The sequence below is a fragment of the Capra hircus genome, chromosome 18 (assembly GCF_001704415.2).
Source record: "Capra hircus breed San Clemente chromosome 18, ASM170441v1, whole genome shotgun sequence".
NCBI classification, from domain to species: domain Eukaryota; kingdom Metazoa; phylum Chordata; class Mammalia; order Artiodactyla; family Bovidae; genus Capra; species Capra hircus.
The window spans coordinates 8,864,966-8,889,105 of record NC_030825.1 but is presented as its reverse complement, the minus strand read 5'-3'; the positions used below and the strand labels follow the sequence as shown (position 1 = coordinate 8,889,105).

The window sequence follows — 24,140 nt, the reverse complement described above, 5'->3', positions numbered from 1 at the left end:
GGCATTTCTGGGGCTAGAATGAGGAAGACCTTCCTTCCAAATTCAATAGCCTGCCTTCCCAGGTCCTGAATTCACTGTCTTTAAACAGAATTGGTGTCCACGATGAAGCAGGAAGAGATAGCTTAAGAACGAGTTTGGGTTTCAGAGTTCCTCCGGCTCTCGAGCCTGGCACACAGTAGGAGCGCCTTCTGGCTGAGCGACTGAATCCTCCTCCCGTGCGCGTGGTTCCTCGCTCCTCTTGGAGTCAAAGTCCCTTGAGGGCAGGGTCCCAGTCGCGCCTACCCGGGGACGCGGTGCAGTCGGGTAGACTTTGGAAGATGCTTGTTGAATAATGGATGAGTGGATGAATGGGGGCTGGGGAGGTTGGGCGAAGGCCACGCCCGGCTCCAAAGACTTTTCAGGGTTTGCTGGGGTGCTGTCCTGCCTCTCTCGGCGTCTCTGGAGGGGTCCTTTCGTTCTTCCTGTGGCCTCCACATCTCACCACCCAGACTGGAGGGAGGCGCTATGCGGCCGGGGAGGGGCCGCGCGGTCCCCAGGGGCTAAGTCTCCTGGGGGCGGCGCCCACTCCCTCCCGGGGGCGCGGGGCAAGAGATGAGGCCCCCGGGAGTCGGCCGAGCCCGCCCGGAGCCCCTTCCCCGCCGGGCCCCGCAGCCCTCTACCTGCCTCCCGGCCGCCCCTTCGCTGTCCCGGGCCGGGTGCGCCCGGCGGGCACCTGGCCCGCCACCCCCCGGGGAGCCCCGCCGGTCGCCTCCAGGGCCGGCCCGGGGCGGCGGGGCGGGCCTGGGCGCTCCCCGGCTCCGGGACCGGTCCCCCGGGGCGCGGCCCGGCAGCCGCCCCCGTTACCCCCCCGCCCGCCCGCCCGGGGGGCCGGGCCGGGCTCCCGGGGGGCGGGGACTCGCCCAGTGGCAGCAGCGTCCGGGCCGGCGGCGGGCGCGGGGCGGCTTCCTGCAGGCGGCGCCGGGGCGAGCCGTTGCCCGCCGCAGCCACACCGCCGCCGGGTCGCCGGGTCGCGGGGGCCGCGGCGCTCGGGCCGCGTCGGTGCCTCCTGGGCGCGCTGCGCGGCCGTCGCTGCTGCCCGCGCTCGTGCCGCCGCCGCCGCCGCCGCCGCTGCCGGTTACGCCAGCCCCGCCGCCGCCGCCGCCCGCTCTGATTCTGCGCATAGGCAGCCCCCAAGCCTGTCATTCTGCAAAAACACAGTTTACTCAACACACCACACACACACACACACACGCGCGCACACACGCGCACACTGGCCCCCCTCGCGCACACGCACGGAGGGCGCGAGCGAGCAGACGCGCACAGCCGGCGAGCCAAGTTCCGCAGCCTGGCATGGCTTCTGGGGACCTTTACGAGGTACGGGGACGCGGGGGCGCGGGCCGGCCCCAGCCCGCGGGCGGGCGGCGGGCGGCGGGGGCCGGGCCGGGGCCGGGGCCGGGCGCAAGCCGGAGTTGCCGAGCCCGTGGCGGCGGCGGCGGCGGCCGGAGGGTGGCGGGGGCCGGGCGCGCCTCCCGCCCGCCGCCCGCCCTCCCGCGGCGCCCGCGCCCGCTCCCTCTTTCTCTTTCTCTCGCGCACACACTCTCTTACTCCATCTACTTTGCGGCCTTGGAGGGGAAGGAGGAAGCCGGGCGGAGCCGGGGCGGGGGAGGTAGCGGTCCCGGGGAGGTGTTTCTCGCCCGACGAGCCGCCTCGAGTGCAGAAAGTACAGGTAAAAGTCGGCGCCGGACGTGCGGGGAATGCGGGAGGCCGCGGGGCGGCCGGCGCGGGTGAGTGGCCGGGGGTGCGCTGCCCCGGGGCCGGGCCGGGGGCGCGGGAGGGGAACCTGGGGGGGTGGCGGGCCGCGATGGAGCGGAGCCCGGCCGGGGCGAGGCGGGGTCCTGGGGGGAGGCGGCCTTGAAAGGGGGCGGCCGGATGGGGGGTTCGGGAGACCCCCGCCAAACCGCTCCCCGGGGCCGCCGGGCCACCCGCCCCCCTCCCCCCACCTGCTGCCCCCGCCGCCGACTCGGGGCCGGGGCGTGGGGGCGGTCCTTGCGGGTGTCGCGCTCACTCGGGGCGAGAGGGGGCGCTGCAGAGGGACTCCGGTGGAAGCCGGAGCACATGGAAGGCGGAGGTGGGTGGTAACACGTTGCTAGAGTACTGGGGATGGAAGCCCGGCTCCCAAAGCTCTACGGCGCTGACCTCAGGGGATGCCTGTCTCCAGGTCCACAACAGGTAGTGACCAGCAATGGCTGTTTTGAAAACGTCTCAAAAAATGGTCAAGGAAGACATTAGTCTGGCACCTTTGAAACAATGGAGAAACGGCCATGGCCTCTGGGAGCTGGGTTTTACTATCTCTGAACAGAACAGGTCCTGCTTTTGGATTTGGGACAAGTGGACAAAACAAGAAGCAACTCCCTTTCCCTAGGGAGAATGCCCCCAAAGAGCTGTTGGCCCCAAGAGAACGTTCAGGATTAAGGAAGCTAAAAGATGCCCCATCTTCAACCTGAAGGCCTGCTGATCCTCCAAGAAACCAGAATCAGAGCCCGGCGTGGACCTGGACTCCCTTGCACAGAAATCGATTAACAGTAGCCCTGGCTCTCAAGACTTTTGGCTAAATTGAGATGAACACCCCAAGGGGTGGAATTCTTGGTGGGAGACTACAGGGGTGATTCACCCACAATGAGCTTTTTTCCCCTCTGGGCCTTCTGGAAAGATGTAGCTTTTTCAGGTGGTAGATTTGCTGGCCAGTGTGAGAGAGAAGAAGAGTAGCGAACAGGCAAGGTAGCATCTTAGCCTCCTGTGCAACCAGGGTCTTCTGGATGCCTTGCCTTGGACCTGGTGAGGCTCAGTCGTGAACCACCAGAGGGCTCAGGTCCCATGGCTGGAGAGGACACTCCAGTCCTATGGAGAGGTCAGTGTTGAGACCTCCTGCCAACAACCAGACCTTGCTTTAGTAAGCTTGTGTGTGAGCCACCTGGCAAACAGAAACTCCAGCCCCAGTCGAGCGTTCAGAAGACCACAGCCCCAACAAACATGTTGACTGAATCGCCATATATTCTGGTGCAGAACCATCCAGCTAAAATGCTTCTGTTACCCTTGAAAGAATGTTGTAGGTTGACCTCTTCTCTAGCCTACTGCCTTCCTCATCCCTGCACTGATAGAGAAGATGAAGTTGGGTAGACCTGGTGAAGAACTTTGGAAGATTGTGTCCAATAGGTCACCCAAGCACTTTTGTCTATTTCAAGATGGTGGAACAATTTCTGAAACCGAAAGAGCTGAAGCACAGTCAAATGGGATGTTTGATTGAGTTTCCCAAAGTATAACCAGCAAAAACGTAGACATTGTTCAGGGGCAAAGCTCAGCTCGTTGGGAGTATGGATTTTTCTACCCGTTGATAGTGAGTCATCTCAGAGCTTCCGACTTTCCCTGGGAGAAGAGTTGCATTGAGAAGGCATTGAGAGGACATGTTAGGAGCTGTCAGTATACTTTTCTTTTAAAGTTTGGAACTTATGAACCTTCTGGGGATAATTTCTTGTCTAATGATCATCTGAAATGCCCTCCTTAACATTGGTAATTATAGTTGCCAGATGAGTCTGTTAAAAGGGGAGTTTTCACACCAGCCTTGGAGGTGTCTTAGCATCTCTCAAGTTTTTCTTGAAGTTCAGTAAACAAGACAATAATAATAATTACTTCTGTGATAGTAGGTAATTGTACTAGATGTAAACTAGTTTTCCCATGGCTGTTTATTTGCATAGTTATTACTAAAAAGGGCTAAATTGCCTTACGAGAATATAACCATTGTCAGCATTTTTATAGCCATTGTCTACATTACATAACACATACTGAGAAATTTAATTTGTTGTTCAAATTTAGTTTTAAAAACAGTTAAGAAGTGCTAACTGTACATTTTGAACTGTAAAATTGGGTGTGTAAAAAGCAGGCTGTTGACTTAAGGACACGTCTTGGATTATCCAGTATACTTATTGACCTTTAAAGAAAAAAAAGAAGAAAACTGATACCATTCTCAATTTAAATATTACATTAATTAAATACTATACCCAAGGGTATGTAAAATGGCTTCTTGTAACCTCTGACCAAGAAACCACATTTTGACTGGGCAAGAACTATTATTGAGTACGTTTGTAATTGGTTTATTTCACCTGTGTGTCTGCTGACACTTTCCTTGACCCTCTATGGTGAAGATGTGATTTGGAGTCTAGAGAGTCTTCAACTTCTCTTTGGTGCTTTAGACAATTAAATTGTAAAAAGTAAGCCTTCCCTGAATAGCATCTTTCAAGGAATAGGTGCTAATTTTAAAGAAAAACTTTGTTTATGTAATGGCACTCTTCAGTCATAGTGAAGAAATATGTAATCAAGCTCAGTTACCAAAATCTTGGCTCTTGATAGACAGTTTCTCCTATAGCAGAGTTCTCACCATCATCTGGTGTATTATAGCCATCCACCACAGGAAGGTGATCGTAAATATGGGCTGAGCACTTTAAAGTCATATATCTAGATGCAAAATGAAACTTCTCATCCAGATGCTCTGGTCAACATTCTGCTAAACAAAAGAGTCATAAAATGGTAGTCTGAGAGCCAGGTCTAGGCTCTCTATGTTTTTTGCCTTGCCTGGATGGTAGATAAGAAAAATGGACTTGAGTACCTGTAGATGGGGCATGTGATTCTTGTGTATAATTGTCCCAGTGTGCCCTCTTACCAGAAACCCTTTCTGCTTCACTCTCACATTACTTATCTGGCTCCAGTAGGCATTAGAGTTTGCAGCCCCCAGATGGTAGTCAAGCATTCGCTAACATATTTGGATATCAGGAAGATGTAACCAGTAGGAATAAGGAGCCCAGTTGCCTTGTCCACCTCTGCGTCCTCGAACATTCAAATACTTGTTGACTGAATCAGTGAACAGAAGACTGACTTAAGTATAGATAAAGTACCTTGGCTGACCTTTGTTATACTTGTGTGGAGTGCTGCCCTCTGTTCTCCTTTCTCCTTTGACTTGTGGTCTCTCCATGGTGGTAACACCTTGTTTAGGAGAGTCCCTTCCAGTTCTCTCTGGAAGGAAGTGTAGCTGAGTCCCCTTCCAGAGAGCCGGACTATGTTATTCATTAAAAGGATTGAATGCATTTAAGCTTCAACCACATGGCTTTCCAAGTGGCCGTTGGGTGGTGGTTTACACCCTCTCCCTTGTGATTAGCTGACAGTATGGAGGAAGGCTCCACTCAGTTGGCAAAAATATTCAAAGAGTTCTGTATGTCTACACAGAAGGTCAGTGGCCAAGTTGAAATTTATTGAGGCGTTTTGAACAGTGGCAATTCCTGACATTTGTCAGTGTTCAGTTTATTTACAGTTCCTGGGTATCTTCCCGTAAGATAGTTCTATCTTATGTATTCATGTATCCGTATCTAATAAATATGTATACCATTATATATATGTATATATATATAAAATACTGCCTTTGTTTCATTCCAAGTAAAATAACTAATAATAGGATTTTCGTTTTGTTGAAAGCAGTCTACTTTAGTTGAAAGTTGATGCTGCTACAGTGATGAACATGGGCCTTTCCACTACAGCGCTACACAGGCACCTTGTGTCCTGCAAAATTGCACACTGAAAATAACAGGGTTTATGGGAAAAAGTGGATTGAGGCCGACTGCAGAAACATTGGAACTGTGAACAAAAACAAAACCAAATCTAATGAAAATACCCCTCAGTTAAATCTCCACCTGGCTGATGTTTGCTCTTACCAGCTCAGGCCATCCTTACAGCCTTCAAATTGGGCTGGTACTTCTTTCTTCTCTCTGTAGCTCACAGAGGTCATTGACTTCTAATGGAGACTGTTTTCACTGAAGTGAAATCTAACCCAGAACATAGCCCTCTGCATTCATCTCTATGGAAAGAAATATTTTGTCCCTTCTTCATCTGTAATTTGCAGCTTTGTCAGTCATGTTAGCATACTGGAAAGGTATTAATTCTTGAAGCCACCATGGGCCACTACTCAGATTAAAGGAAGGCACTTGAATGCGTTTCCAGCTTTGTTCTTGATCTTCAAGCATTGTTAAGTCTTTCTCTTTCCTTGTCAGAGCTCTTTCCTGCGATTGCTTCAAAGCATTAACAAACTGTGAAACTCACATAAGAACCAACACAACTTGTTAATTTGATATATTCCTCTATGTACCACTTGTACCCAAGGTGAAACATGTATAATTCCAGAATGAACAGTCAGTGATAAAACTTCTTGAGTGTCAGTACCAGTATTTGAAGAGGCAAATATTGTCAAAGAGAATACACTGGATGAGCTGAATTGATTTTTTGGCACATGGTAGACACCTGAAGAATATCGACTGGGTATATGATTCTCCCAGCTTTTGAAAGTTGTTTTAAATTATTCCCTGTGGATAGATAGCAGCTTATTTTCAAGCAGTATAGACTTTTATGTGAAATCATTCCTCATCGAATAACATCATTTCCTCAGGGGCTTAAACTATCCTTGAAATGAGTTTATACAGTGTCTTGTACCTGAGCAATTGCTAAGGAATGGTTCAGGCATGGTAATTATCAAAGATCTTAAGTATTGGAGACACGCATTTAGATTGCAAAGATGTGAGCCCCTCTACATCTCTTGGATGGTGAAAAAAGTTGTAGATGTGGCTAAATTCATAACACCATCACTCATTTGCTCATCTCACATTAAGAGAACACCAAATATATGCCAACCACTACTCTAGGGAATTGATGAGATTGTACTGCCTGAGCTTATGGTCTAAGATGTAGTTAAGAAAATAGGTGAGATGCAGTTAAGAAAATAGGCAGTTTACAGTGCAGGAGGAAAAGCGTTAGTACAGAGAAAGATGGGGTTCTCTACCATCATGAGGGGAATCTACCTTGGGGGAATAAATGAAAGCCTTCCAGAGAACGTGATGACTGTGGAGATGTTTGAACTAGGAAATGAGCATGATCAGGTTTGCAGGACTTATTGAGAATATTTATCTTTTCTGTTTTTAAAAGCAATTTATGTTTATTGTTGCATCTTGGAAAAATAAAAGCATAAAATTATATCCATATATAGATATATATTGGAGAAGGCAATGGCACTCCACTCCAGTACTCTTGCCTGGAAAATCCCATGGATGGAGGAGCCTGGTAGGCTGCAGTCCATGGGGTTGCTAAGAGTCAGACTCGACTGAGTGACTTCACTTTCATGTTTCACTTTCATGCATTGGAGAAGGAAATGGCAACCCACTCCAGTGTTCTTGCCTGGAGAATCCCAGGGATCGGGGAGCCTGGTGGGCTGCCGTCTGTGGGGTCGCACAGAGTCAGACACAACTAAAGCAACATCGCAGCAGCAGCAGCATAGATATATATATCTAATATATCTAAGATAAATATTGTTATACATATATTATACATTTAGCATATACTTGATGTTTATTAAATACTGATGTGATATCTGAATTAATTAAAATGTTAACTTCCTTGGTATAGGTACAAATATGAATGAAAGTATTTTCTATATCTATATAATTAAAAAATCAAATTAGAACATAGGATATATATTGTTTTATTTTCCTCATACATATATATAATGATTATTTCCTTATATATCTTAAAATATTATTCTATATCATGATTTTTAATGACGAGTTAATTTTCACTTGAATTGATACACTATTTTGTGTCTAACTGATCCTCTATTGTTGGACATCTCGATTTTTTCCATTTATGAACAATTTAAATATTGCTTTTAACCTCCATGAACATAATTATTTGTATTCCTGTCCTATTATTTTCCTCAAGATAAATTCTGAGAAGTGAAATTTCTAGGTTGAAGAATGCTAACATTTTTAACACTTTTGTTACCTAATCTCAGACTGCCCCCTCAGAAATGGACAGTGGATTAGTTTGGAGGAAGATTAGAAGCCATGGCGGCTAGTTAATATACTGTTTTGGTAATTGAAAGGAGTGTCAGTTGGTGACTTGAACCAAAGGAGTGGTAATACAGATGAAGAGATATGGATGGAATTTGAAAGATTAAAAAAGAATCAACATAATTTGGTACACCAGTCAAGATTATGTCTGGATGCTTATAATAGGAAATGTACAATAACAGTGGCCTAAACAAGGTTTATTTTCTTACATGAAGTAAACTTGGATTAGGCAGTCCAAGATTGGTGTGATGCTCTCCAAAGTTCTCAGGATATCAGGCTCCTTCTTGTCTCTTTCATCTTCAGCTGTGGCTTCTACCTTTAAGGTCACTGCTGGATCCAGGGTGGCCACGGAGCTCTAGCCATCTTTTGTGTGAGAGGGTGGAAGAAATAGGCAGAAAAGAAGAAGCAAAAGTTGAGTAATCCTCTATAAACAGCTGCTGAAAGTTCCATGCAATCTTGCTTTCCTCTTATTGGCCTGAATAATTATATTGTCACAGCTAGCTGCAAAGGAGGCTAGAAAATGTGATTTTCAGTTATACTCTCTTCGTTCCCTCTCAAGTAAGACTTGACTGACATTATGTAGGATTGAGGGAAAGGCAGGAGTTGAAGCATAACTTGGTGGTTTCTGTTTTGGTCCATTAAGTGGGTGGTGGAACCAGTAGTGGAGATAGAGAATTGAGGAAGAAGCATTGGTTGGAGGAAGTGGGGTCAGTGGAAAGGACAATGAGTTCAGAGTGTTTGTGGGACACCTGGGTATAGATATTCATAGCAGTAGGTCATGTGAGCATTAGACTCAAAAGCATGATCTGTCATGGAGATAGAGATTAGAAATCATTGGCATATAGATTAGAATGAAAGGCAGAGGACAGTGTGTAAATAGGAGGGGGGTCCAGGGGAGGAGGACTGGAGAAAGTGGACATTTTCAGGATGGAAGAAGAGACAGAAGATCAGATTTACAAGGAGTAGCAAGAGAGGTAGGAGGCAAAACAAGAGACTTTGCTGTTATGGAAGGTAATGGAAAATTGTACTTCATGAATGGTGTGGTCATCAGAGTCCTTTGGCTGTAATAAACAGTAAGTCATTGGAAACCTTAAGGGGCACATTTTCTGTAGAGTGTGTTGGTGGGAGGGCTTGGCTGCAGTGTGGTGATGCATGCAGGGGGATGTGGGGAATGTGGACGTACAGACATATGGGTAACACTCTTGAGAAGCTTGAGTGAGACAGCCATAAAGAAAAGAATGAAATAATGCTGTTTGCAACAACTTGGATAGACCTAGAGATGATCACATTAAGTGAAGTAAGTTAGACAAAGCAAATATCATATGTTATCACTTATATGTGGAATCTAAAAGAATAATACAAATGAACATTTTCACAGAATGGAAACAGACTCACAGACCAAAAAAAAAAAAAAAACCCCCAAAACAAAAAAACCAAGCTTATGGTTACCAAAGAGGAAAAGAGGGGAGGGGATAAATTAGTAGTTTTGCATTAGATACACACATTGCTATATAAAATAGGTAAACAACAGGGTCCTACTGTATAGCACAGGGAACTATATACAATATCTTATAATCAACTATAATGGAAAAGAATCTGCAAAAGAATATATCACTTTGCTATATATCAGAAACTAACACAACATTGTAAGTCAACTATACTTCAGTAAAAAAAAAAAAAAAAAGAACATTGTTTGATAGTGAGGAGAGAGTGAATGTGATATCCAGAGTGAAGCGGGAGAATAGATCAGCCTGTTCTCCATTCCCCTAGTTCTGCACATGCTCTGCTGCTTTGGTGGATAACAAAAAATTGTGATACTGACTTTGGTTTATTGGACCCAAGAAGTGAGTTTCTATGAACCCTACCAACTCCTCTCCTGCTGAATGGTGACCGTGGGGTCCAACAGCTTCAGTAATTTAGCTGGAGAAGAAAGGCAGAATATGTCTAATGTAGTCACCCAGAACCTTTCTGAATAAAATTTGCTCGGGGGAAAGATCTTGCTGTATTGAGGACAAGGAGATAAAGTTCTTCATTAACGGGGTCTGTTGCACCAGCAGTTCTCTGAGAGATCTGATCCCTGGGGTGCCACTGATAAATGAATGTGATAGTGTTTCATGTGTCAGTTATTCAGTCAAACACTAAAACAGGTGTTGCTGTGAGGTTATTTTGCAGATGTGATTAAGGTCCATAATCAGTTGACTTTAAATAAGAGAGATTATTCTAGGTAATCTGGGTGAACTTGATTCAGTCTATTGAAAAGCCTTAAAGAATAGAATGGGGGCCTTCCTGAAGAAGAAGCAATGCCATCTGTGGAGAGCAGCCTCAGCCTGGAAGATTTCCAGCTTCCCCTTCCTAGTGACCTGACTTATGGACTTCAGACTTCCCTAGCCAGGTCCATAACCACATAAGCCGTTCTTTGTTAAATCTCTTAGTATATATCAGTATATCTGGTGGTTCAGCTTCCCTGGCTGAGCCCTGATTGACACAGTCAGCATCCCCATCGACACACCACCGATTCGTAACACTGTGAAGCCAGACATGCCTTTCAGTCTGTTTGAACCTCGCTGGCTTCTACTGTAAAATGAGAGCCCTTCTGTTTTTCAAAACCCTCCTCCTCCTGGTTGAGTCTTGCTTTTTCACATGAACACCTTACTTCTTTGTAGCCGTCGTCATCTTGTGTGTGAAGAGAGGCAAGCCTAGAGCTCCAAGAATGCTGCTGGGTTTTGGTCTTCTGTTCTTGGAGCTGTTCCCTGGAGCCATGTTTGGGATGGCAGGTTAGAGGTGGTACTGGACCCCTGGGGCAGGCCTCAGCTGGGTCTGAAATTCACCCCTGCTTTGAGTCAGCCCCTGCTCTCTCTGGTAGCTGAGTGAATGATAGGGATGGCAAAGTAGCTTTTCCTGGTCCTGAGTCACTCCTTCTTGTCCCTTCTTTCAGCAGAGTGTCTCTTCTGACATTGCCCAGTTAGGCTGAGTCACTTGGTGGAAGCTGCTGCCTCCAAAGTTCCTGTTACAGGCCCGTCAGTTGACCAAGCCTATAGAAAGCTGTGGTCTGTTCTGGGAAGCCTGGGAGGGCCATCAGTTTGTCATTTTATGTCCTGTTTTCTCTTAATTGTGTGTTTGATAACAGAAAACTGAATGAAATTTATAATCATAAATATTTTAATCAATAAAATGTTAAATGTTAAAAAAATTAGTTCTTTCTTTGCTCCAGTCATCCCATCTCTCCTGGAATCCCCCCAGCATTGTTCCATCACCACACTGCTTTCTAAATGACTTATAGGAGCATTGGTGTGGAGGCTGGAGGGACACACGTGTGGGACTGGGGCCCCAGGCCACATTCTGCCATACCAGGAATTCCCCTGCCGAGGGGCCTCCACCCTATTCTCAGATTCTTGATCAGGGAATTTTCCTCTTTGATTTTCATTTCCTTGTCTGAGTTCAGTGTTCTAAAACTTATATCTCAAGGGCACTTGCTAATAAACCGTGGATCACATATCCTGGATGTGAGTTTTATTTAAAAATAGTTACTTTTGTTCAGTTATCCATCAATCAAATATTTACTGTATGTTAACTATGTGCCTAGAACTATGCTAAGTGCTGGGGCTGCAGCCATGAATGTCTTTTAAACTGCTGTTCAGAATGTGATCATGAAGAAAACCTCACGCCCACATATGGTTGTATACCACATTTTTCACACATTGGAGTGTTTTTAGTATGTTAAAAGGGGCAATCAGGTCAACCCTTTCTGTGAGCAGACGTCAGAATACAGGTTTTCCTGCCATCTCTGGATGTGTAAGTGAACTTCCAGTAAATGCACTGTTTTAGCATCTTTATAAATCTGCAAAATTCTTTAGAAATTTTAGGTCTATTCATAGCTCCTCACATGAAAGTGTACAAGCAAACACACTTTATAGCACAATGCACCCAAGTCCATTTAAATAACCACTTAAGGTTCAGGTGGTATGGTGATGAATGTTCTAGACCTGGCATAATAATCAGTGTCTGGTAGTAACTGAATGTCTAACACTTTGTCTCCTTAAATTGTATAAAAGGTAGTGTGGGTGTTTATTTAGAGTTCTGGGTCCTTCTACCATGACTTTTATATTTAGGAGAGAGAGTGTGAACTCTTGTATATTAAAGGTTCAACTATGAAACAGGCATCAGACTTCAGTTAGAGTGAAGGACACCTTGAAATTGCAAGACAAGATGATGAAACCAACCAAGCCTGGTTAGCACTCACAACTACTTTTCATTGCAAATCGGGGGTTGTTTTCTTATGGACAAGCAAACCAAATGAGATAAATTGCCAAGGCTGTTATAGGAAGAGTAACTTCCTCAGACCTCACTTAAAAACCTTGCTCTTAATCACAATAGGCTTTATTGCTCTCGAGTTAACGCAGAGATAAGGAAGTATCTGTAAGTTATAGTTACACCAGACATCTCCACTGGGAGGTTATCACATGTATCTGATTTTATGTGTTAGGTTTCCTGGAACCATTCTGGTGGGGGAAGAGGGTTCCATTGCTGAACTCCAGAACTTTCTGCTGGATTCTAAGCTCTATGAGAGTACAGGCCATGTCTAGTGTGTTTTCCATGATTGTATTCTCAACTCATGGCCCTTTGCTGGGGACACTGTTACCTTTCAATAAATATTTGTTGAATGAGTCATTGAAAATGTTCAAAACCTGTGTTTCTAGGCTACCTCGGGTTTCTCTTGAGTGAGTGTCCTTTATTTTTCCCCTATATAGTATTACTTTTTACCCTTTCTAAGAAGATTCCTTCAATTTGTCCTAGAAATTCAAGTTTCCATTTTGCCTTCCACTGGATCTTGTATAGACTTACTAGGTAACAAAAGTTCCTTACGGTGAATTCAAACATCCAAATCATTGTCCTTCATTATGGATGACAACTGGATTGAGAGCGGCTATTCTAGGAGAAGAGGGCATCAGAGGATAAGATGGCTGGATGGCATCACCAATGCAATGAACATGAACTTGAGCAGACTCTGGGAGATGGTGAAGGACGGGGAAGCCTGGCATGCTGTAGTCCATGGGGTCACAAAGAGTCGGACATGGCTGTGCAAATGAACACCAACACTAACAACATTCTCTGTTAAGTGCTGCATGAGACAGAGCCCCTTGTACCTCTTTACACACAAAGACCGCCCTGTGGTTTGCAGCTGCTGTTTTTCTCTACTCAAGCCTCAGTGTCTTGGCCCAGTTTGGTATGCACCATCCATTTAGGTCAAGCTGCCCAGAACTGGAGAATTGTATCCAGAGGGTTTACTGAAGGATTCTCTTGGGTGCTTGACCTGTAACGAAGTGAGGCAGGATTGGATGGTGAGCAGACCTGCAGTGAGTTTCCAACTGAGGCTTCAGTGGATCCCAAGGAAGACTTGGGAGCTGGAATGACCCTTCAGAAATGTCTCAACTTGAGGCCAGGGAACCAGCCCCCTCATATCCCTCCATCAGCCAGCCATTGCTGGTAGGCTGCCCTTGAGGTTGGGGAGAATTATTCGTGGGCAGGGCAGCTCCCTATGGTGGAAGGCAGTTCCCTTTGAGGCTCACATCTGTGAGTCCTGAGCAGCATGGATATTCCTAGAAGCTGAGAGGATGGGCACATGGACCCTGGAAAGGGGATCAGGGTGGGGTATCACATTATCCACCATGTCAGCAGTTCCTGCTTGTCACTGATCGGTGAGTGTCTGCTCTAGGTCCTCCATAATGAACGTCTGTCATCTCACTTGTATTTTAGGTTATTATTGTTGTTCAGTTTCTTAGTCCTGTCTTGACTCTTTGTGACCCCACAGACTGCAGCATGCCAGGCTTCCCTGTCCTTCACTATCTCCCGGAGTTTGCCCAAACTCATTTCCATTGATGCCATCCAACCATCTCATCCTCTGTCCTAATCCTTCCGGTTATTGGTTCCTCCCAAAGACATCATTTGTCATTTGACAGCTTCTTGAGGGCCGCCCAGGTCTTGAGTACTGACACGCTGGCCGTGGCAACCCATGCTTGTGATTCCTATCTGTCCATACCACGCGCAGCACAGATCCGCATGTGGGGAGGTGTTTCAGAAGCTGACATTTCCTTTGGGTCTCCACCCCTTCTACTTGAGATGGTTTCTTCCACTGGCTCTCCCACTCTTAAACTGCCTTTGTGTCATCTTCTGCCATTTATTCCGTAAACGTTGAAGCTTCTTATAGTTTTAACCTGGGGTTCTTCTGTTCTCTCATTGTACTACAGTGACCAGAAGGGTGATTTCCAAGTCTCTGACACTTTCTTGTTTTGTTTTTTTCCCTCCTGAGCTCCAGAGCTAGCCATCTAACTCTCTTGGGCTCTTTAAACTAAAAACATCCAAAGCTGAACTTATGTTTAACATATTATAAGACTTGCTTTTCCTTCTGGGCTCCTAGCCTCAATAGCATCTGTATCCACCTGCTCTGTAGCTAGAAATATGTCCTCCTTTGTTTTGCCCAGACCCCATGTATCTGATGAATCTGCATCTTGAATATTTCTTGAACCTGGCCTTTTCTCTTCATACTCACTCTCACCGCTTTAATTCAAGAGACAACTCTCACTGTTTCAGTCACTCTGATACCTCTCAGCTGGTATCTCTGAATCTAGTTCAATTTTTTTTTTCCATACTGGACTCACAAAGGTCTTTCTAAAATCCCCATTTTTCTATGTCTCTCCCGATGAATGATCTTTAAGTGATGCCCTTAGGTTTTGACCCTTTTCATCTTCTACTAGCTCTCCACGCAGCACATATTCCATCCAGAGAAATCTGTTCTCAGTTCTTGGACATTGCATGTGCCCTCCTTTAATCACACCCTCCTAAGTGACAGGGCACTCTGCAGGATCATTGCTGCCATGTCTTTGCTTCCCTAATCCCTGCTCATCCTTTACGTCTCAGCTGAGACATCGTTCGTGGGAAAACTTCCCCGGCTCATCAAGAGTTTTCTTCAGGCTCCTATAGAACCCTGTTTGTCTCTCATCACAGCACTCACATTAATACGTTGTAATTTATTATCTTGTTTCCTAAATCTCCCACTGGGTTGTAAGTTTTGAGAGAGCAGGGATTCCCTCTGACTTGTTGCATCTTTAGCACCTCACACAGTGCAAGATTCAGAAAACACTCTAGTGAAAGAATTAATTTATTTAGGTCTTTCATTTACATGAAAGTTGAAATTGTCTCAGATGTTTGCACAGTCTGTTTTGTAGGAAGCTCGAAGGCATTTTTAATCTTTCAGTTTTCCTGAGGGCATATAAGTTTTGAGTCTATTTTCTATGTCTTTATTGGTCAATTAATAATAATTTTTTTGGTTTCTCATAAGTTAAACTCAAAGCATTCAACTTTGTGTTATAAGTAAAGTTACTACAGTCTTGTGTGCAAGGGATTATTGAATCTTGGAGTGGATGGGCGTTTTGAAGTCCTCTGCTTGTCTTTCACTAACATCTCCAACACGTGAACAAAAGTGAGGGACTTTTTTACTTTACTGAAGAAGAGAGGAATGCTTGAGATGTCAAACCTGGCTGTCTGCCTTCCCTGAGTCTGAGTGTGTCATCCGCGGGGCAGAGATGGTATCTTCCTAGACTCTTCTGGAGAGCTGCCTTGGAAATCTTGACGTCATTATCGCTTTCTTGCACAAGACTTAGCAAAGGAGGCCAGTGAGGCTCAGCTCGGCCTCAGGTCTTGTTTAATTCTCTTGTTGATGAAGAATGGGGTTAAGACGTGCCTCGGTGGCTGACATCACAGGCCTTGACATTATGGCAGGTACTTGACATCTAAACTTTTCCTGGAAATCCAGACGCGATGATGAACTGCTGGAAGTCAGATCGACTCATGGAAGCATTTTAGTGTCCTGATATTTACGTTGCCGTATTTGTTTGTGTTTCCTTAAAACCATGTTCACTTAGAAAAATATGGTACACAGGCTGGTTTGTGAAACAGACTTTGGTAAGCATCTTGTAGTTAAATATTAACCGAAAGAGGAAGGGAACCACACCATGGCTGCCTTTGGAATGTAAAAACATATGGACTTTCTCCAAATTATATACCTAAGTTTCTTTCCAAAGTGATGTATATTTTAATGCCATGTAGGACTGTCAAGGGCTCAATGGTAAAGAATCTGCCTGCCAATGCAGAAGACGAGGGTTCAGTCCCTGGGTTGGGAAGATCCCCTGGAGAAGAAAGTGGTAGACAGAGGAGCCTGGCAGGCTACAGTCCATGGCGTTGCAAGAGTCAGACACAACTTAGTGACTAAACAACAACAACAAAGGATTGTCATAGATTGTTTTCTCGTCTGTTTATCAGACATGGCAGTGATTCCAAACTCTCTGATATCCTGAGACTTTTTACGTTTTATTACCCTCCACTCTCCCACTCTTCTGTGGCTGGCTATGGTATTGACTTTTTGGGAAGCTGGTATATTCACTTTTGACTTCATGAACTGATATATTTTTTGAAGAAATCTAATCTTTGATCCTGGTTGAGGTACAGAGAAGTTTTAGAATTGTAACTTCCTATGATTCTTATATAAAATAGTCTTATTAAAAATAGTAAAAATAGTAATAATAGTGCTTAGTGAGTGTTACTGTATACCAGACATTATGTAAATTTTCACATGCATTCTCTCCTTTGGTCCTTCCTGGAGCTGACTGTGACTCAGATATGAACTCCTTATTGCAAAATTAAGGCTTAAATTGAAGAAAATAGGGAAAACCACTAGGCCATGTAGGTATGACCTAAATCAAATTCCTTATGATTATACAGTGGAGCTGATGAATAGATTCAAGACATTAGATCTAGTAAACAGAATGCCTGAAGAATTATGGATGAAAGTTCATAACATTGTACAGGAGGTGGTGACCAAAACCATCCCAAAGAAAAAGAAATGCAAGAACGCAAAGTGGTTGTCTGAGGAGACTTTACACATAGCTGAGGAAAGAAGAGAAGTGAAAGGCCAGGGAGAAAGGGAAAGATATATCCAACTGAATGCAGTTGGGTATATAACCCACACAATGGCAAGGAGAGGGAAGAATTTTCATTCTTAAATGAACAATGCAAAGAATTAGAGGGAAACAATAGAAGGGGAAAGACTAGCGATCTCTTCAAGAAAATGGGAGATCTCAAGGGAACATTTCATGCAAGGATGGGCATGATAAACGACAGAAACAGTAAGGACCTAACAGAAGCAAAAGAGATTAAGAAGAGGTGGCAAGAATACACAGAAGAACTGTGCAAAAAAGGTCTTAATGTTCCCAGTAACCACAATGGTATGCTCACTCACCTAGAGCCAGACATCCTGGAGTGTGAAGTCAGGTGGGACTTAGGAAGCATGATTACAAACAAAGCTAGTGGAGGGGACACAGTTCCAACTGAGCTATTTAAAATCCTAAAAGATGATGCTGTTAAAGAGCTGCACTCAATATGTCAGCAAATTTGGACAGTGGCCACAAGCCTGGAAAAAGTCAGTTTTCATTCCAAACCCACAGAAGGGGCAATGCCAGTGGATGTTCAGTCTACTGTATAATTGCACTCATTTAATATGCCAACAAGGTTATGCTCACAATCCTTCAAGCTAGGCTTCAGCAGTACACGAACTGAGGACTTTCAGATGTATATCTCAATTTCAAAGAGGTAATGGAACCAGAGATCAAATTGGTAACATTCATTGCATCATGGAGAAAGCAAGGGAATTCCAGAAAAATATCCGCTTCTGCTTCATTGACTATGTTAAAGCCTTTGATTGTGTGGGTCACAACAAAGTGGAAAATTTTTAAGAAACGGGAATACCAGACTACCTTACCTGTATGCAGGTCAAGAAGCAATAGTTAGAACTGGACATGGAACAACAGACTGGTTCCAAATTGGGGAAGGAGTACGTCAAGGCTGCATATTGTTACCCTGCTTTTTAAACTTATATGGAGAGTACATCATGCTAAATGCCAAGTTGGGTGAAGCACAAGCTGGAATCAAGATTGCCAAGAGAAATAGCATCAACCTCAGATACTGATGATACCTCTCTGATGGCAGAAAGTGAAGAGGGACTAAAGAGCCTCTTGATGAGGGTGAAAGAGGAGAGTGAAAAAACCGACTTGAAACTCAACACTGAAAAAACTAAGATCTTGGCATCTGGTCCCATCACTTAATGGCAAATAGAAAGGGAAAAAGTGGAAGCAGTGATGGATTTTATTTTCTTGGGCTCCAAAATCACTGTGGACAGTGATTGTAGCCATGAAATTAAACAAAACAAAACAAAACAAAACACTTGCTCCTTGGCAGGAAATGTATGATCAAACCTAGGCAGTGTATTAAAAAGCAGAGACATCACTTTGCTGACAAAGGTCCGAATAGCCAAAGCTATGGTTTTTCAAGTAGTCATATATGGATGTGAGAATTGGACCATGAAGAAGACTGAGTGCTGAAGAACTGAAGGCTTTGAATTGTAGCACTAGAGACTAGACTCTTCTCGAGTCTCAAGAGTCCCTTGGACAGCAGGAGTTCAAACCAGTCCATCCTAAAGGAAATCAGCCCTGAATATTCATTGGAAGCTGAAGCTTCAGTACTTTGGCTGCCTGTAGTGAAGAGCTGACTCATTGGAAAAGATCCTGATTCTGGGAAAGATTGAGGGCAGGAGGAGAAGGGGGCAACAGAGGATGAGATGATTAGATAGCATCACCAACTTAATGGACATGAATTTGAGCAAACTCCAGGAGGTGGTGGAGGACAGAGGAGCCTGGCGTGCTGCAGTCCATGGGGTCGCAAAGAGTTGGACACGACTTAGCAACTGAGCAACAACAGCAGTGGGATTCGTACTAGTATTCCTCACTTTATGATTCAGAAACTGAGGCTCATCAGCTCCCAGGTGGTTAAACCCAAGATTCGCATGAGGTCATCTGAGGCACTCATCTCTTTGATAAGTGATAAGATGCCTGTAGTACTGCTTCTCGCCTCCCTCCTTTTGTTACTCAGTGGTATTCAGCTGTAGCACTTCTATACAGAATCCCAGATGGGATAGGTCAGTGGAGGTTTCACCAAAACCAAGAAGAGGAACAAGAAAACCCTTCTGCTTCTTCATGCTTATAGCATGAAAACGTGGTTGTATATGTTCAAGACGGGGATGACACTGGCTAGCTCGTGTGTTGGTTTGTGAAGGAGTTCCTGAGAAGTGAGTTAATCGGGAAGGGAAATCTTCCTTTTGAGTTTGTCTGAGTAGAGGTTTTTCAACACTGTTCTAAAGTTCTGCTGCTTCAGAAATTGTGATGCCTCTGCCCACCTAGTAATTTTGATGGAGGGGCTGTTTTCAGTAGCCTTCAGCTGGTTGGCCTCTACTCAGCTTTAGCATTGAGGAGAAGACTGGTTTTGAGGGCAGTTGGTAACATTTTTTGGTCAGTGTCCTTTCTTTCAGCATATTTATGAGCCTCAGTGCATTTTTCCACGTTCTTTTTTCTTTGTTGTTTCGGTTTTATTTCTCTTGGCATGGTGTTTGCACCCCGTCATGATTGGAATTGGCAGGATACTATGTTTGAAACGCTTACTTTACTGCCATATTCTGTACTTAGAGTTTTGGCGTCTGGTGGACAGTGGCGCCTTGATTGTGTGGATTTGTGCTCCAGACAGGTAGCCTTCTCATAGGTGAGGCACATAATCCCAGATTCTAGCAGACAGTTCTGTACACTTGGCTCAGAAAAGAATTAACAGCATATGCTTTAAAAAACTGTCATTTTTTATTGACGTATAGTTGATTTATAATGTGTTAGTTTCAAGTATATGGTAAAGAGATTCATGCCTATATAATTATATACATGTATGTATATATATAATTTTTTCAGATTCTTTTTTCTTATATGTTATTACAAAATGTTGAGTATAGTTCTTTGTGCTATGCAGTAGGTCCCTGTTGGTTATCTATTTTATATAGAGTAGTTTGTATCTGTTAATCCCCAAATCCTTATTTATCCTGCCCTCCCCTTTCCCCTTTGGTAATCATACTTTGTTTTCCACATGTTTGTAATCTTAATTAAAATTAAGATAATGTGTACAAGTAAGTTGAAGCTTTATATCAGTCAGTTAAGTTCAGTTCAGTTGCTCAGTCGTGTCCGACTCTTTGCGACCCCATGAATTGCAGCACACCAGGCCTCCCTGTCCATCACCCACTCCCGGAGTTCACTCGAACTGATGTCCATTGAGTCGGTGATGCCGTCCAGCCATCTCATCCTCGGTCATCCCCTTCTTCTCCTGCCCCCAATCCCTCCCAGCATCAGAGTCTTTTCCAGTGAGTCAACTCTTCGCATGAGGTGGCCAAAGTATTGGAGTTTCAGCTTCAGCATCAGTCCTTCCAGTGAACATCCAGGACTGATCTCCTTTAGAATGGACTAGTTGGATCTCCTTGGAGTCCAAGGGACTCTCAAGAGTCTTCTCCAACACCACAGTTCAAAAGCATCAATTCTTCGGCACTCAGCTTTCTTCACAGTCCAACTCTCACATCCATACATGACCACTGGAAAAACCATAGCCTTGACTATACGGACCTTTGTTGGGAAAGTAATGTCTCTGGTTTTGAATATACTATCTAGGTTGGTCATAGCTTTCCTTCCAAGGAGTAAACATCTTTTAATTTCATGGCTGCAGTCACCATCTGCAGTGATTTTGAAGCCCCCAAAACTAAAGTCTGACACTGTTTCCACTGTTTCCCCATCCATTGGCCATGAAGTGATGGGACCAGATGCCATGATCTTCGTTTTCTGAATGCTGAGCTTTAAGCCAACTTTTTCACTCTCCACTTGCACTTTCATCAAGAGGCTTTATAGTTCCTTTTCACTTTCTGCCATAAGGGTGGTGTCATCTGTATATCTGAGGTTATTGATATTTCTCCCAGCAATCTTGATTCCAGCTTGTGCTTCATCCAGCCCAGAGTTTCTCATGATGTACTCTGCATATAAGTTAAATAAGCAGGGTGACAATATACAGCCTTGACGTACTCCTTTTCCTATTTGGAACCAGTCTGTTGTTCCATGTCCAGCTCTAGCTATCGCTTCTTGATCTGCATACAGATTTCTCAGGAGGCAGGTCAGGTGATCTGGTATTCCCATCTCTTGAAGAATTTTCCAGTTTATTGTGATCCACACAGTCAGAGGCTTTGGTATAGTCAGTAAAGCTGAAGTAGATGTTTTTCTGGAACTCTCTAGCTTTTTTGATGATCCAATGGATGTTGGCAATTTGATCTCTGGTTCCTCTGCCTTTTCTAAGACCAGCTTGAACATCTGGAATTTCACGGTTCACATATTGCTGAAGCCTGGCTTGGAGAATTTTGAGCATTACTTTACTAGCGTGTGAGATGATTGCAACTGTGTGGTAGTTTGAGCATTCTTTGGCATTGCCTTTCTTTGGGATTGGAATGAAAACTGACCTTCTCCAGTCCTGTAGCCACTGCTGAGTTTTCCAAATTAGCTGGCATATTGAGTGCAGCACTTTCACAGCATCATCTTTCAGAATTTGAAATAGCTCAACTGGAATTCCATCACCTCCACTAGCTTTGTTCGTAGTGATGCTTGCTAAGCCCCATTTGACTTCACATTCCAGGATGTGTGGCTCTAGGTGAGTGATCATATCATCGTGATTATCTGGGTCGTGAAGCTCTTTTTTGTACTGTTCTTCTGTGTATTCTTGCCACCTCTCCTTAATATCTTCTGCTTCTGTTAGGTCCAAACCATTTCTGTCCTTTATCGAGCCCATCTTTGCATGAAATGTTCCATTGTTATCTCTAATTTTCTTGAAGAGATCTCTAGTCTTTCCCATTCTGTTGTTTTCCTCTATTTCTTTGCATTGATCACTGAGGAAGGCTTTCTCATCTCTTCTTGCTATCCTTTGGAACTCTGCATTCAGATGCTTATATCTTTCCTTTTCTCCTTTGCTTTTCGCGTCTCTTCTTTTCAGAGCTATTTGTAAGGCCTCCCCAGACAGCCATTTTGCTTTTTTGGATTTCTTTTCCATGGGGATGGTCTTGATCCCTGTCTCCTGTACAGTGTCACGAACCTCCATCCATAGTTCTTCAGGCACTCTGTCTATCAGATCTAGGCCCTTAAATCTATTTCTCACTTCCACTGTATAATCATAAGGGATTTGATTTAGGTCATACCTGAATGGTCTAGAGGTTTTCCCTACTTTCTTCAATTGAAGTCTGAATTTGGCAATAAGGAGTTCATGATCTGAGCCACGTCAGCTCCTGGTCTTGTTTTTGCTGACTCTGTAGAGCTTCTCCATCTTTGGCTGCAAAGAATATAATCAATCTGATTTTGGTGTTGACCATCTGGTGATGTCCATGTGTAGAGTCTTCTCTTGTGTTGTTGGAAGAGGGTATTTGCTATGACCAGTGCATTCTCTTGGCAAAACTCTATTAGCCTTTGCCCTGCTTCATTCCGTACTCTAAGGCCAAATTTGCCTGTTACTCCAGGTGTTTCTTGACTTCCTGCTTTTGCATTCCAGTCCCCTATAATGAAAAGGACATCTTTTTAGGGTGTTAGTTCTAAAAGATCTTGTAGGTCTTCATAGAACCGTTCAACTTCAGCTTCTTCAATGATACTGGTTGGGGCATAGGCTTGGATCACCATGATATTGAATGGTTTGCCTTGGAAACGAACAGAGATCATTCTGTCATTTTTGAGGTTGCATCTAAGTACTGCATTTCAGACTGTTTTGTTGACCATGATGGCTACTGCATTTCTTCTAAGGGATTCCTGCCCACAGTGGTAGATATAATGGTCATCTGAGTTAAATTCACACATTCCAGTCCATTTTAGTTCGCTGATTCCTAGAATGTCGAAGTTCACACTTGCCATCTCCTGTTTGAGCACTTCCAATTTGCCTTGATTCATGGACCTAACATTTCAGGTTCCTATGCAATATTACTCTTTACAGCATCGGACCTTGCTTCTATCACCAGTCACATCCACAATTGGGTATTGTTTTTGCTTTTGCTCCATCCCTTCATTCTTTCTGGAGTTATTTCTCCACTGATCTCCAGTAGCATATTGGGCACCTACCGACCTGGGGAGTTCATCTTTCAGTGTCCTATATTTTATGCCTTTTCATGCAGTTCGTTGGGTTCTCCAGGCAAGAATACTGAAGTGGTTTGCCATTCCCTTCTCCAGTGGACCACATTGTGTCAGACCTCTCCACCATGACCCAGCCATCTTGGGTGGCCCCACATGGCATGGCTTAGTTTCATTGAGTTAGACAAGGCTGTGGTAACTGTGATCAGATTGGCTAGTTTTCTGTGATTATGGTTTCAGTGTGTCTGCCCTCTGATGCCCTCTTGCAACACCTACCGTGTTACTTGGGTTTCTCTTCCCTTGGATGGGTAACTCTTCACGGCTCCTCCAGCAAAGTGCAGCCACTGCTCCTTACCTTGTACGAGGTCGCCCCTCCTTGACCTTGAACGTGGAGTAGCTCCTCTCTGGCCTCCTGCGCCCCCATAGCTGCTCCTTGGATGTGGGGTAGCTCCTCTCTGCCGCCCCCGTGACCTCGGATGTGGGATAGTTCTTCTCGGCCACTCCCGTGCCATTGCCTTCTGGTGCTCTCGGTGGCCTCCCCTGACCTTGGCGTGGGGTAGCTCCTCTCTGCCGCACTTCTGTGTGGTCTGTCGAGCCGCCGCGCTTCTGTATTATATCAATACTTGAATACAAAGAACCAGGAAGAGAGATGTAGTACAGGTTTTTCAGCATCTACGTGACAAGCTGTAAAGTGCTGACAGTCATTTACCCATGCACTTTTCTATGAGAAAACTCAGTTTGAGTAGATAGGAAAGCTGAGATATGAGATGATACGTACACATACACAAACACATGATTTGTATCTTTCCCAGGAGTTTTGCGTTAGGTTGTCCAGATGGCTTGACATTTCTGTTGATTTTAACGAAGAGTCTTAGGGAATTCCTGGCAGTCCAGTGGTTAGGACTCCACGCTTCCACTGGAGGGAGCCCAGGTTTGATCCCTGGTTGGAGAAGTGAGGTCCCATGTACTCAGCAGTGCAGCCAAAAAAATAAAGCAATGAGTCTTAGAGGTTGGGGTGTCTTAGATGTCATCTAATCTGATTCCTCAACCAGCATATACACCGTTCATATGTGATCAGCCCGTTCCTTCTAAGAATCTTTCAAAGGAAAGAGGGCACGCTGTCTTAAAGGGCAGCCTCGTCCGTTTTGGCGTCGTGTGCTAACTGCTG

At 44.8% G+C, this 24,140-nt stretch overlaps 1 protein-coding gene across 1 annotated transcript in view; it reads left to right on the top strand.

Moving 5' to 3' along the window:
• CDYL2 (chromodomain Y-like 2) overlaps window positions 1,088-24,140 on the top strand; it is a 166,962-nt gene continuing 143,909 nt past the window's right edge. The window contains exon 1 of the mRNA XM_018061754.1: window positions 1,088-1,353. Coding sequence (XP_017917243.1) covers window positions 1,330-1,353 — 24 coding nt within the window. The 5' untranslated portion in view covers window positions 1,088-1,329. The remainder of the gene's footprint in view (window positions 1,354-24,140) is intronic.